At 33.5% G+C, this 15,983-nt stretch overlaps 2 protein-coding genes and 1 long non-coding RNA gene across 5 annotated transcripts; all 3 read left to right on the top strand.

The window, feature by feature from the left end:
* LOC140861444 (uncharacterized) lies at positions 1–1,266 on the top strand. Its single transcript, XM_073264462.1, has one exon. The coding sequence runs from the start codon at positions 1–3 to the stop codon at positions 1,264–1,266; it is 1,266 nt and encodes a 421-aa protein (XP_073120563.1).
* Positions 1,267–2,055: 789 nt separating this feature from the next.
* On the top strand, positions 2,056–3,402 carry LOC140861443 (protein ANTAGONIST OF LIKE HETEROCHROMATIN PROTEIN 1-like). The gene has a single exon (XM_073264461.1). It carries the CDS (start codon positions 2,086–2,088, stop codon positions 3,400–3,402), a length of 1,317 nt encoding a protein of 438 aa, XP_073120562.1. The 5' UTR covers positions 2,056–2,085.
* Positions 3,403–5,764: 2,362 nt separating this feature from the next.
* On the top strand, positions 5,765–8,743 carry LOC140864959 (uncharacterized). Of its 3 annotated transcripts, none has more exons than XR_012144442.1 (3): positions 5,765–5,847; positions 6,261–6,649; positions 6,774–8,743. It is a non-coding gene; the product is annotated as an uncharacterized lncRNA (long non-coding RNA). The 3 variants fall into 3 exon arrangements; XR_012144441.1 differs by having other exon boundaries at positions 6,261–6,934; positions 7,074–8,743; XR_012144440.1 differs by having other exon boundaries at positions 6,261–7,245; positions 7,626–8,743.
* Positions 8,744–15,983: the final 7,240 nt, after the last annotated feature.

Below are 15,983 nucleotides of genomic sequence, written 5' to 3'. Positions count from 1 at the left end.
ATGGATGAAAATACGAGGGCATATCTTACATATTTGTTAAATTCTACACAAAACTCGCAAGAAAATGCATCTTCCCAAAATCCACAAATTCCACCAACTCATCAATATCCACATCCATTTCCAAATATGCAGTTTCCTCCACAAAACGTTCAAAATTTCCCAGGATTTGGAAATTTTATGAGCCATCCGAATTATACCTCCAGAGGTCCACCACAACCCCTTCCAGCCGAATATTGGCAAAACACGAGTCATCCACCATTCACGCCGCCAGTTCTTCAAGGCTTTGGTACCCCATACACAACTGGTACGCATTTTTCATCTTCGATGCCGACTGAACCTGCATCTCCGACTTTTGTCCCAGAGACTCAACTGTCCGATCGTGAATCCCCAATCGAGGTGGTGAATTTAGAAAAAACGATTCCGAATGCTGAGGGTACGAGAAAGCGTTCGACTTGGACAAAGGTTGAAGATGAGGTCTTGGCCAGAAGTTTTGTCACAATCAGTGATGATCCAATAATCGGCAATGACCAGAAGGCAGATGCATTTTGGGGACGTGTCGCAAGCTACTACAATGACAATCGTCCTGCAGGTTCAAACAGCAGAAAAGCTAATGTTATACGGTCACATTGGCACAACACAATCCAGAAGAAGGTAAATCTATTCAACGCAAATTACAATAGTATTTACAGTTTATATCGCAGTGGTCACAGTGATGAAGTCATATTGAGGTTTGCGTATGAAAAATATCGCGAAGAACACAATGGTGTTGCGTTCAACCTCGAGCATGTGTGGAGAATTGTTAAAGATCGTCCAATGTTTACTCCACAATCCGATGATCACTTTGTGGCCACAAAGAAGACGAGGACCTCTGAGTCAGGAGCAAGCAACACATCTTCCAACCAAAATGTGAGCGTAGACATAGATGACGAAGATAATCGTCCAATGGGTAGGAAGGCTGCAAAAAGAAAGGGAAAAGACAAAGTCAAATCGACCATGGAGGATCTGACAGTAAACTATAACAGTATTTTTTCAAAGTTCAATGAGTACACAAACGTAAAGAAGTCTGAAGTCGATCTGAAACAAAAACAACTTGAAGTTGAGAAGATTAAGGCAAAAGCTTCCTTGTCCAATGCAGAAGCAAAGAATCGTCGATTGAGGTTGAAGGAGTACGAGATCTTGAACAAAGACACCTCGGAAATGACTACTGAGCAACTTGTCATACATGAATGTTTGTGCAAGGATATCAGGTCCAGTTGGAATATATAACACGGTTTGCGCATTTCGATTGATTGTATTGTTTAATTATTGCATTTCGAAGTATTTGTATTGTTTAGTTATTGTATTTTCGAGTGATTGTAATGTAGTATTTCCGAGTGATTGTAATTTTTAATTATTGTGGTTTCGAGTGATTGTAATTTTTAATTACTGTGGTTCCAATTATCGTGATTTAAAATTTTTATCAACTTTGAAAACTAGTCATTACAAAGTAGTAATATCAAATGTCTAATTATCCAATAACTTGACTTATTAGATTACAAATAAAATCAACTTACAACTTATTTCAAAATAAACAAAATTATATTTTCAAAACATATTGATTTAATTAATAGATTTCAAAGATATATAAATATATGGTGCTAAGCAAATAATCTAATCTTTGAAGCAAAATGAGTTTGATAAAAGACACGGCTAAACAAAAAAGGAAAGAAAATATGGTGTTGGTATAATTATTAAAGTTGTTGGATTGCTCAAGTTATGTGGATTATCTAAGAATGCAAGCCACGTTAGGTATCTACTATAATAAATTTTTGAGACTTTTTTTATTAAAATAATATAAAAATAAAGAATATATATTAAAGTATACAATTTGAAAAAGTTGATGAATGTATTAAACTATTTTTGCAAAATAGTCGTTAGAAACTATCCGTTGCAAACTAGCCGTTAGAATCTAATCGTTGCAAAATAGCCGTTGGAAACTAGTCGTTGCAAGATATCCTTTATATATAGACACATTGTGCTAAGATATTTGCATTTCACTAAGATAAATTTCACAAACACATATACAACAATATATTTCCTCCGAAAATGTCTCATTCCACAGACAGCTCTAGGTCAAGTTCCAGTTCGACAAGCGAAGAAGAAGTACATGTTCAAATCGATGAGCAAGATGATGATCCGGTAGAAGATCTGATGTTAATGGTACTTCAACAACACCAACAAGTTATGGAAGCATATCAGAGGAGAGAAACACGCAGAAGAAGGAGGTTCATCCAAAGAAATCGTGAAGCCGGTCATGAGAGGCTCGTCAATGATTATTTCTCTACAAACCCGGTGTATCATGATGGAATATTTCGAAGACGGTTTCGAATGCGAAGAGAGTTATTCCTTTGCATAGTGACTGCCTTAGAGAATCATTCGACGTTTTTTCAACAAAGGAAAGATGCTGTGCAAAGAAAAGGGTTGTCACCACTACAAAAATGCACCGCTGCGATTCGTCAACTAGCTTACGGAGTCCCTGCAGATCATCTTGATGAGTACCTACGTATGGGTGAATCCACGGCAATCAGGTGTCTTTTCAAGTTTTGTGAATACTTGGTTGAAATATTTGGTGATAGGTACTTAAGAAGACCAAATGCTGATGATGTTCAACGTCTTCTTCAAATGCATGATGACAGACACGGCTTTCCTGGCATGTTGGGTAGCCTTGATTGTATGCATTGGAAATGGAAAAATTGTCCGGTTGCTTGGAAAGGTCAATTTACAAGGGGACATGGGTCACCAACAATTGTGCTAGAGGCGGTCGCGTCTCATGACTTGTGGATTTGGCATGCCTTCTTTGGGGTCGCCGGTTCACGCAACGATATCAACGTGTTATATGAATCTTCAATCTTCAACAACGTCTTGCAAGGAAATGCACCGGAGGTTAATTTCACGGTGAACGGCACTACATATACGAAAGGTTATTATTTAACAGATGGAATATATCCCGAGTGGGCTACTTTCGTTAAGGCTTTTCCTTGCCCGGAGGATCCCAAGAGAAAGTTATTTAAGGAAAGACAGGAATCTGCAAGAAAAGATGTCGAGCGGGCATTTGGTGTGCTCCAATCTCGATGGGCGATTGTCAGAGGCCCAGCTCGCTATTGGTATAGGAAAAAATTAAAACAAATAATGTTAGCATGCATTATTTTGCATAACATGATTATTGAGGACGAAGGAGGTCACGTGATAGATTGGTACAACGATGAAGCGGATGAACTTGCACAACCTATCCTAGGATCCAACCGAGGCTTTCAGGATTATCTTCGGACAAATTCAGAACTACGTGACACTCAAGTTCATCACCAACTTCGCGCGGACTTAGTGGAGCATATCTGGGGGAATTGCAACAACATGAATCCGTGAATTAATATTGTTTTGTTATTTTTAATTTCTTTGAATTGTTATTTTTTAAAAGTTATTGTTGCATTTGAATTTAATAATTTCGTGTATTGAATAAATATATTAAAATGATTTTATTTATTTTTAAAATTAATTAAATTAAAACTTAAAATATAATATTATAAATATATTATAAAATGTAAAAAAAATGAATTTATTTAGTATAAAATAATTTTATAATGTTGAGTGGAATGTGGGACCCATAAAAGATTTTACTTTCTGCAATTTATTTTCTTAAGATATGAGGAGTTCATAACAACCCCAATCTTAATGAATTCAAATTCCTGTAATTTTTTTTTTGTATTTTTAACTTTTTGTTTTAATTCTATATTATGGTGTCAATTGTCACTCCTTAGTGTCTTATGGGTTAATTTTGTGAAACGAATCTTTTATTTGGATCACACATGAAAATATGTTATTTTTTATACCAAAAATATTACTTGTTATTTTAAATATGAGTAAGGTAGACCCGTCTCACCGTTAAATAAAACTAATATATGTGTTGTGTGTGTGTATATATATATGCATAAATAATATTTTATATTAAAATTTTTTAATAATATATAATTAATTTATTTTAAAGAAAGGGGAAAAATTTAAATAAATAAATATCTATAACTATTTTAAGCATTAAATAGTTTGTAAAAAAAATTAGGGAGAAGAAAGGAGTTGAAATGAGAAAATTTTGAAAAATAAAAATTGGTAGGTTTCATCAACATATTATTAAGGAATTTAACATTAATATATACATATATATTATAGATAGAATCTTACAGAGAGTATTTTCTCACACACTATTTTCCATTCCATTTTCATAATTATGTGAAATGTGTTTTGACTTTTGACATTTGTCTTGAAAATTTCTGCAATACAAAGAATGGCCCAACCTAGAAGAAATCTTAGACAAGAAGTGGGCCTATTCGATTAATGAATGGACCACGCTTTATTTCTTCAATTTAATTCCTTGCGAATTTATCTATATATTGAGAGAGTGAGAGAAAAAAAAAAAGAAAAAAAAAGAGCTCATTGATGTTGCGATGAAAGGGAAAACGATTACGAAAATCATATTCTAAGTTGGTCAAATTTTGTTTTTGGTTTTTCAAGTTGCCAAAAACATAGTTTTAGTGCATTCAATAATAAATCTGGGTGTTAAAAATAATGTGGAACATATCAGTAAAGACAATAGAATGAAACTGGCTAGCAATAATTAAGAATGACATTACAGAAAAAACAGGTTTCAAGATCGTTTATTTATGAGTGATTTAATAACCGCTCTAATATATAGTATTATTTAGAGCGATTACTTAAACCACTCTAATTACTATGGCATTCAGAAGCGGTTCACAAACCGATCTAAAAAATGAATATTAGAAACGATTTAAACGAATGGTTGATAAAGTGTGTAACTTATTACACCGTTCATTAAGCGCTCTAATATATAATTGTAGCAACGGTTTATTTACATTTAAGAGTGGTTTGTAACCACGCTTAACACTGAACAAGATTTTACCCCAACCTAAGTTAGAAGAAAAATTTTCCCCTTTGTTTTCTGCGAGGCTGCCGCTCAGCAAAGAAATTTTTTTGGCATAAATTTGCCAAAAAATTAATTGAATCAATTTGAAAATCCGATTCACTCATATTTTGGGATCAATCTTTGGCACAATGGCAGACACATCTACAAAGATAATTGATGCGATTATCATAAAATGAGTTCCCCGTAGTGGGTAAGGGCCCGAGAAAAGAACTCACAAGCTTCCCCGTCCTCTTGGAGATGATATCTACACACTTAAGTCAGATGTATGGAGTGAGCTTAGAAATTTGAGAGAGTGAGTGTTTGCGAAATGATAGTAATAGGTGATAATCGATGTGTCTTGGTCAGGCGCAGGAGCCTGGTATTTATACTCGCTGGCCCGGGTTATTAATGATTACCTGATATGGGTCAACTGATGACATTTAATGCGATGAGACGGTTACCACGTGTGATTAGACACCAGAGGCGGATTTACTATAGGGGACCGGGGGGGGGGGGGGGGGGGCCCGGTAAATTTTTTATTTAGTATATATATTATTTGGCCCCTCTAATGAAATATATCTATATTTATACTAATTGCTAAACACCCCCCGACGTTGCAAGGTTCGATTCTTACCCCACTCCTTGGGTATTTTTTTTTACTCTTCTTCTCGGCTCTTGCTTTCTTTTTTTAAACCATTTATTGGGCTTTTACATGATAGAAGGCCCAAATTAAAATATCCTAAACTTAATCAGATATTATATTTTATAAAACAAATAAATAAATAGCAATCATCTGTGTATTCAATCGACTGTATTTTTTTGACAGAAAACCGGGAAAAAATTTGGGGAAGAACGATTTCAGTCGTTGCTTGGTTCTCTTATATCACACTTACACGGTAAGAATAATTAAACAATACTAAAATATCATGATTTAATTTATTGATATTTAGTTGTAACCTTATTAATATTTAGTTGGATATTTAGATTTAGGCATTTTGTATTATTAGGTTTTTTTTTTTAATTCGAAGCTTGTAGGTAGGTCATTATTTAATTTATTGAGATTTGGTTGGATACTTGGATTACAACCTTTTGTTAGTTTTGTAATAGTTTTTTTATTCGGAGCTTACAAGCCTTTTGTATTACCGTCTAAATATTTGAAGCGTACAAGCCTTTTTGTATTAAGTTTTTATTTTTAGAATTCATGTTTAATTTTTTTAATGGTGTGCTTTGGTTTGCAAGGTTTAATTTTGGATGAGCTTGGAATTTGGAAAGATTTGAATAGCTAAATTCAGTTTTTTCATTGTCACAGGTTTTGTACACTTCAAATGGAAAAATCTGGTACACTTTTTTTTTTCAAAGAAGAGAGCAAATGAATTGGATACAACTACTGTCTTAACATCATCAACAAGATCAAATGACAATGATCTTCCATCAGAAATTCTGCCCAAAAGATTCCAAAATATAGAAAGTAAGAAGGTTGATCTCAATTCTTTGGAGCGTGATCCAGGATTGCGTCGACAAATTTGGGAATATGATCATAACCAACGAGAAGAGATTCGTCGAACTTATTTGAATCTAAAGGCATATCAACCTATCCTTGGAGGATATCTACTAAATAAAAATAAGCACCCATGAAGATTTCAGTCTGCTTGGTATGAGAAATTTCCTTGGTTGGAGTATTCACCCGCTAAATATAAGGTATATTGCTTTTCATGTTTTCTCTTTAACAAGACATCAGGATACTCAAATTAAAAAGCATTTACTGTTGATGGGTTTTGTAACTGGAAGAAAGTTAGAAATGGAAAAGATTGTGCTTTCTTAGCTCATATAGGAAAAGATAATGTATCTTCACTCCACCGTAATGCTGAAAAGGCATGTGATGATTTGATGAACCAAGCACAACATATATCAAGGAGATTCGAAAGTATTACTGTTGAACAAGTTGCATCCAATCGTCTTCGGTTAAAGGCTCACATACATGTGGCACGATTTCTTGCACTTTAGGGAATTCCATTTAGAGGTCATGATGAGAAATCTAGTTCGTCTAATCGTGGTAACTTTCTTGAATTCTTGGATGTTCTAACCATGTACAATGACGATCTTTCAAATGCAATTGCGAAAGCTCCAAAGAATGCCAAGTATACAAGTCATGATATTCAAAAACAAATACTTCATGTGCTTTCACTAAGAGTGAAAAATGCAATCCGTGAACAAATTGGAGTTTCCAAGTATTGCATAATTGTTGATGAAGCCCGAGATGAGTCAAAAAAAGAGCAAATGTCTATAGTATTGAGGTTTGTTGATACTAATGGATTCATTCAAGAATGTTTTTTTGGGCTTGTTCATGTATCTGATACTGCTGCTTTGACTTTAAAGAATGCTATATATTCTTTTTTGGCTCACTACAATTTGGATGTTCAAAATATCAGAGGTCAAGGTTATTATGGTGCTAGTAATATGAGAGGAGAGTTTAATGGATTAGAAGCTTTGATTGTGAAAGATTGCCGAAGTGCTTATTATGTTCATTGTTTTGCTCATCGGTTACAATTGGCTTTAGTTGCAGCATCAAAGAATGTGACATCTATTCATCAATTTTGTGATAAATTAACTTTTATAGTTAATATTGTTGGTTCTTCATGTAAACGCAATGATGAATTGAATAATGTCCATGCAGATGATATTGCACATTTGATTGCTATTAATGAAATTGAGACAGGGCGTGGACTTAATCAGTAGGTACTTTACAACGAGCTATTGATACGCGTTGGAGTTCTCATTTGAGATCATTGGCTGGCCTAATTAGGATGTTTAGTGCATCTTGCACAGTATTGCTTAATGTTATGGAGGATGGACTTCCTTCTCAAAGAGCAGATGCTACATCTGTTTATGATGAAATGACTTCCTTTGATTTCATATTTATCTTGCATCTTATGAAAGAGATTATGGGGATCACATATATCCTTTGTCAGGCTTTACAAATTAAGTCTCAGGATATAATAAATGCAATGGAGCTTGTATCATCTACCAAGAATTTACTTCAACAGATGCGGGATAACAAGTGGGATGATTTGCTTGTAGAAGTGAAGTCCTTTTGTGAAGTTTGAAATATTGATATTCTTGATTTCAGTGCTCCGTATATTGATAGAAGAGGTCGAGCCCGTCTTCGTCAAGACAATTTCACAGTTGAGCATCATTACCAGGTAGACCTCTTTTATGCTGCGATAGATTCTTAGTTGCAAGAAATTAATGGGCGCTTTAGTGATGATGCCATGGAGTTGCTCATTTTGAGTAATGCCTTAAATCCTAAAAATGCGGTGGAGTCTTTCAAAATTGCAGATATATGTAAACTAGTTGAAAAATTTTATGCACAAGATTTTACGAGAGATGAAAAAGAGCAATTGGAGATTCAGTTGAAGCACTACGAGTATAATGTAGTCAAAGGGTCTGAATATAAAAATCTTTCGACCATTTCAAAGTTATGTCAATGGTTGGTCAAGACTAACAAATCTGTCACATACAACCTCATTTTTAGAGTGGTCGTACTTGTGCTTATGCTTCCGGTTTCCACTGCTACTACAAAACGATCATTTTCTGCGATGAATATTGTGAAAACAAGGCTTCGGAGCAAAATGGAGGATGAGTTTACATCGGACGCATTAATGGTATATATTAAGAAAGAAATTGTTAGAAATGTGAGCATGGATGCTATCATTGAAGACTTTGAAAATTTAAAAGAACGTCGAATTCCTTTTAGTTAGATCATTGTAATCGATACTTAATTGAATACATCATTTAAGGAACTTTTGGATCTTTTTTTTTTAAATATATGAATATTATCTTTAATTATTCTATTTTTGTATTATTGTATTTTTGTTATTGAAATTTATACGTAAATATATAATAATTATTTTTCTGACTTTCTTTGTGCGTGTGCGGATCGGCCCCCCCAAACATATGATCCTAGATCCGCCCTGTTAGACACCCCGTAATCTTAGAAAAAAACTCATACCGTTGGAACGTGATTAGTAATGATTTGGTCCAGGATAAGAGCCTGAGACACTCAAAGTAGGATTGACCGTTTTCTGATCCTTTAAATAGAAAGTTCGGGTCCCATCAGCTTTCTTTTTCTTTTGTCTTCCGGGAGCCTATTCCTGAATGCCCGGCTCCCACGATTTTACCCGGGCTTCCTCGATCACCCGGGAACCCCCGAGACTTCTTGGGTCCTTAAGATTGCCCGGGTTTTCAAAACCTCCCGGGCTGTCTTACCACCGGGTCATCTTACCAGGATATCAGTAATAATTCATGAAACTCATCTTCTAATTAATCCAGTAGTTTGAAAATCTGATTCACTTATGCATTAAGTAATTCGATCCATGTTTGATGTAGATTAGTTGTTTTTATCTAGATATTGAGGATATGTAGAAGACCATTTCTTCCTATTGTGTAACGATTTTATTCGTTCATTTTTTCCTCCCATATTGTAACCTGTATGAAGTTTATTCTCATTATTAACTAGATTTCTATTATTTTAGTTATAGTCATTTTTTGTGCAAATTAATTACGGATAAATTTGGTGTTGTTCATATTGTACCGTTTATCTTATTTAATTTTGTTCAGAATTTCAAAAAGTTATAAATAAATGTGCATGTTGTATATACATTAAATTATAATTTTTTTGAGTTGAGAATATATTTGTTACGATTAAGTCTTAAATTTGATATACCGTCTCAAAATTAGGACATTCATATGAAATAAATAATAAGTTGTTGGCTTCTATGATCTCTATGTTTACATAGTTGGCTAAGGCTATGTTTGGTTGAGATGACTAGAGTAGGATTAGGTTTTAATCCTGCGTTTGACTGATTTTTAGGAAGAAAAATGATTTCCCTCGGGCCCGTGAAAATCTACTGTTCAAAGGTAAAAACTTCTGAAATTAGTCTCCATTTCAACAAGGTATTGTCAATCCATATTTGTACAGTGATGAGGACAATGTGATCACTTTCCAATTTTACCCCTTCGCCCTGCAAAACCCTCAAAACCAAATTCCCCACTTTTGAGAGAACATGCGACACATGGAGTTCGTACTGATATCTCCCATAGAGATAATGATGTTTTTAATTATTTTTTTCATATAATACCCTACAATTTAATTAAGTATAAATTCAGAAATTTTATAATATTTAAATATAATTTATAATATAATTAATTTTAACAGTAATATTATAATTCCTATTAAATTTTATTTAACATTAAAATTAATATTCAAATTCTTATTATAAATTCAAGAAATGTAATTATTTTTATATTATTATTAAATTTATTTTTTTTATTTTGTATTTAATATTTTTAGTTATTTTGTGATTTGGAAATTAAAATTAGTGACATTTTAATAATTAATATAATATTAATTTAATATAACTAATTTTATAATACTTTAATTACTATTCATCATATTTTAATAATTATTAATATACTATTGATTTAATAGTAATATTAATATTAATATCAACCTTTATTCAACGTTAAAATTAATATTCAGATTATTATTACTATTTATCAAAAATTAATATTTATATTGTTATTAAATTTAATGATTTTCTATATTTTAATTAATATTTTAGTTATTTTTTAGTGTGAAAATAGTGAAAATGTAATAATTAGTATAATAATAAATAAATATAATTTATAATATAACGAATTTAATAATTAATTTAATTACTATTTATCATATTTTAATTATTATTAATTATAAATATATTATTTATTTAACATTAATATTGTAATTGTTACTAATTTTTATTTAACATTATAATTAATATTCAAATTATTTATTAATATTTTAGTTATCAAATTATCAAAATAAATTCATATTTATATTATTATTAAATTTATTATTTTCTATTTTTTATTAATATTTTTAATTATTTTTTGTGGTTTGAATTTAAAATTAATTAAAATTTAATAATTAATATAATATTTAAAAAAAAAAATATTGATAAGGGTAAAAAAGTAATTTGTCAATTTATCATTATCTCAATCCCGATATTAATCATTCAAATCAAACATATTATTATTTATTTCAATCCTATCCAATTCCTTCAATAATCCCAATGTACTTTATCCATACATTATCATATCCATTGAACCAAGTGGTGCCTAAAGATAGAGTGATCGTGAGTGATATAACTTTAGAAGTTAAAAGAAGTTTTTCTTGCAGTATTAATGAACTCTTTATTATTTAAAAATATCTGAATTTGTTCCGTCAAAAAAAAAAGTATTTGAATCTGTAAAAAATATAATTGAACATGATTTGATAATAGAGAGGGCGTGGAAGGACTACCCCCTTGGTAGTCTTGAGTATCAGTTGGGAGTGCTACTTTTTACATTATACATTTATTGACACTGATTCTGAAGTAAAAAAACACATGTCTTTATCGCAAATGCATAAACTCATTGAATCATGACCGTAAAACAATATATGAACATTTGATGATAAATTGTATCTTACGAGATTATCTTGTTAGGAAATTTCATGGAGAAAAATGCATGGTACATTCTTATGATAGTATGAGTGACAGAATATCGAGTTCATTTAAAGTGGTTCCTAAGGTGACTAATCATGAAGATGTGGTTCAAGAAATGTTACGTGAAGCACTTGAAATTCTTAAAGATACATTAATGAGTAATGAGAATTATGTTGGTGGACCATGAAGCCATTCAGTGAATGATTATCATGCAGAAGATTTTTATCGGATTGTAGATGATGGAAAACAACCGTTATATGCTGAATGCACCGAGTTTTCTAAATTGAAATTTCATGTCGAGTTATTTAAGTTGAAAGTAAGCGGAAAATGGAGTAAAAACTCATTCACGATGTTGTTGGATTTTCTTCGCCGAGCGCTTCCATTGGATGCACAAATACCTAATTCTTTTTACGAAGTGAAGAAATTAATTTCTAAGTTAATTAGGACCTCATTATGAAAAAATGCATGCTTTCCCAAATGATTGTAAGTTATATTGGGGCGAAAATGAGAAAGAACAGGTTTGCAAAGTGTTTAACCTATCGAGATGGAAGAATTTGCAAAAAACAACAAAAAAGTCATGTAAAGGTAGGAAATAACGTCTTTTGTTGAAGACTCCAACTAAGGTATTTTTTTTATTTTTCATTAAAACCAAGATTACAAATATTATTCATGTCATCCCAAATTTTTGAAAGCATGCAATGGTATTTTATAAACGGGTTGTGGATAGAAATTTGAGGCATTCAGCTGATTCACAAGCTTATAAGGCATTTGATGAATGACACCAAGAATTTGCATTTGATTCTAGAAATGTACGGTTGGGGCTCACCACTGATAGCTTTTTTAATAGCCCGATTCCATTTTACAAGATTAATTTTGCTAATCATGATTAAGAGATTTTAATCTGATCTAACGGACCAAGGATTTGGGTCCAGAACGTCCGAAAAATGGTTAATAGGCTTATTGAACCAGGGCAGTTCGAAGGCACATTTGGAGTTCGGATGAGAGTGAGATCGGACGATCCGATCTTGGGATCGGACAATCCGAACTCTCACAGGACAGATGCCAAAAGGAATTCTATAGGTGTATCGGGCGTAAGAGATCGGACGATCCGAAGAGGGATCGAACCGTCCGTACTCGCATGCATGCGACGTGGAAACCATGCAAAGATCAGACCGTCCAAACCGGAGATCGGACTGTCCAATCGAGGTCTATAAATAGGGGTGGTTCCGAGACATCATTTTCATTTGCTAATTTCTCACCTTTCCTTGGCCCATGTAGCTCGATTCTAAGAGCTTTAGGGTACTTTTTTTTAAAAAAAGAGTTGGAGTAGGTAGTAGTTTTTATATAACGGACAGTGTTCATAGTAGTGGCCAAGCGGCGAAGCTCTAGAAAGGTGTCCGTATTTGTGGCCAGGCGGCAAAGCTCTGGAAAGATGTCCAGGGGTCGTAGCTAGGCTATGCCCAGACACTGAGGCATGCGACATCAGCGGGCTGACGACGGACGAAGGTATAGCTCTGGCTCCTTATAGTAAATAGGAAATATGATATAGTTTAATTAAGACTTTTAGATCATGTTAGGTGATTTTTGGCATGCTAGATAATACATGGTATTTATGTATTATAGTGCTGCATGGTAGGCTTGGACCTAGAGAAGAGCTTCTAGGATCTGCCTTAGTAAGGTACGAAAGTATTATTCAAGATATCCAGATTGAGTATGCATGTATTATGTGTTTACATGTATTATGTGATTGCATGATTTATATGATACAGAATGTCACGACTGTATGTTGCATACATAAGCATATTGAGCCTTTTTCTTAGAGGTATACTGTATTAGGACGCTCGCCCTACGAGTTTTCGATGGTTGGATACATAAGTCTTGTGTCAGGTCACCGATATGGTTGGACACTTGTACTAGTATCAGATCACCATTATCCATTGGGTATAGGAGCCACCACCCGAGGCGACGACGCAGAGTGCTATATACCCTGGGCTCGGTCTATGAGCTAGTTTCTTGACTTTAGTGTCTTGGTACCCAGTTCATTTGCATACATGCACATATAATAGTGTATACTCATACTCTCGTACTGAGCGTGTTAGGCTCACTTTCGGTTATTTTCTGTTATCTGGATACCTCATTCAATGGGGCAGATGCAGGTAGTTCTTCTAATGGCAGGGAAGTTAGGTGGTGACCAAGGCTGGATGGCAGAGTTGACCACTAGGTTTTGCTTTTCTGGTGTTGATTTATTTAATTTCCGCAATTTACTCTGATTTATATTTATTATTGATTAATTGCATGATTAAGCTTCTGATTAGTAGGTGATCACGGTGCGGGTCACTACAACTTTAATCTTTTTAAAAATCAAAATACTTCACAAAGTACTTGGCCTATTGTCTTAATGGGCAATGGATTACAATTTGCCACCATGGGAATGAATGAAACCTCATCTATAGTGACCCTACCAGGATCATCAACTGACTTGAAAATGTAAGCATGGAGTGTGGGGACCTCAGGTGCCAATCTCAATTCTCATTGGGCAATTAACGAATAACATAATTGATAGAGGATAATCAAATCAATTAAAGAGATAAACAATAAAAAAAATTTATTTTTTTAAAATACTGAGCAAGCCTCGCTCGATCTGCAAGATTGCACCGATCGAGCGAGCTGTGCTCGAGCTATGCTCGGGTTGAGCCCAAAAGTGGCCTCTCTCGATCGGTGCAATTGTGTCGAGCGAGCCATGCTCCAAAATCTGCATTTTATTTCAGAAGCTATACCGTCCAAAAATGCAAGAACAATAAACCTGTACCAGCTCAAACCATGGTATACCAACTTGGAAACAATACACATACATGTATACTACGTGTCAATCCTAAACTCATGCATTTCTTACATCAACAAGTAGTCTAAATTACAATTTAAGAGCTAGACTACATCAAAGTTAATATTGTTCTTCCAAAATCAGCACATCATAAACCTTCTAGCATGGTTGACAAGATCTAAAGGTCATCACCTCTGCTTCAAACCGGAGTCCCACATCTATATCTCTCTTTCGAGCTACCCATGTCTATTCTGATCATCTCCTGCCCTACCTGTTGCCATGCACACATACAAAACAAGACAATAGCCGGATAAAATCCGGTGAGAATATAATTCCCAGTATAAAAGACATATACAGGAAAAATCAATATCATATCAACTTGAATCATATCAATCAAATCTTCAAAATAAATAGTGCGCATATAACAAGAATTGATTCATTTAAAATCTCTGCCATCAAGATTGGTATACGATCTTGACATGGATATCCATCTATCGTAGTCATATCTGACTCGAAAATAAGGTCTCATCTGACCTTGACATTAGAATCAATTCATATATCATATCATATCAAAAGTCAAAGATCCACTACCTGTGATGGATCAAAAACATCAAATTCTAAATAAAGAACAATACTCAACAAGTATGTGATTTAGCGGGATAACTCAAGAATCATCATTCTTGAGTTTCGAATCCCTAACTTTCGATGTCATCTTATACCTTTTCTTCTTGGTATCAAGCCCTTCAATCTTGCACAATTTTGTTCTTTCTTTTATTGGTTCGAAGTCAAAGTTCATGAGTTCGATGTCCCTTGTTTTCAATTTGAAATCAAAGCATATATATTTAATAACATCAGCAAGAACTCAACAATATCCAGTTTGATCAAATAGAATCCATTACCATCCAATTCTTGACTTGACGGCATAACGGCTAAAATCCGAAAATCGTAACTCATTTCTATCGACTTTATCACTCAACTCAACTTCATAAAAATCATATACCAGCAATATATCATCAAATCATAACTATATCAGATATCATGAATTCAACCCATGCTGAAAATTTCATATCAATTCAATCTATAGTTCAAGACTCCATCAATTCTTGAACCGTCGCCGCTACCGGCTACAAGTCGGCAAACCAGCATCTAAATCAAAATCTTAATCAACTCTAATGCTTAAATCTTCATATCAGAAACATATAAAAAAATTCAGTGGCTCATCATTCATTTCAACTCATCAATTACAATAACTACAAATCTTGTTCGATCAACCGGAGCTCAAACCGGCATCGTAACGATTTGAATTCGATAACTCTAACAACTCGAACACCATCAGTACTACATTCTAAACTCAATATCATATTCAATTTATCAACAAAAACATAAGAATTGAAGCCCATTCATATCGATTCCAAATCTCGAACCGACGGCGTAACGGACCGAAATCGAAATTCCAAACACTTAAACATCATCCTAACAAGGATATAAATTCAATATTGACACCAATACATCAGCCCCTACACGTGATCAACAGCCCCACAAATTCAGATTTCTGAAAAATATTCAAAAATTCAAACACATGTACAAACGACGATCTTTTCTCGATCCGTCTCAAATATTCTATCGTCGTCTATACTAGAACATATTTATTCAATAAAATATTAATTCTAACAATATCACAAAATTT

This window comes from Henckelia pumila, chromosome 4 (genome assembly GCF_033568475.1).
Source record: "Henckelia pumila isolate YLH828 chromosome 4, ASM3356847v2, whole genome shotgun sequence".
Taxonomy (NCBI): Eukaryota; Viridiplantae; Streptophyta; class Magnoliopsida; order Lamiales; family Gesneriaceae; genus Henckelia; species Henckelia pumila.
This window is presented reverse-complemented; position numbering and strand designations above follow the sequence as displayed.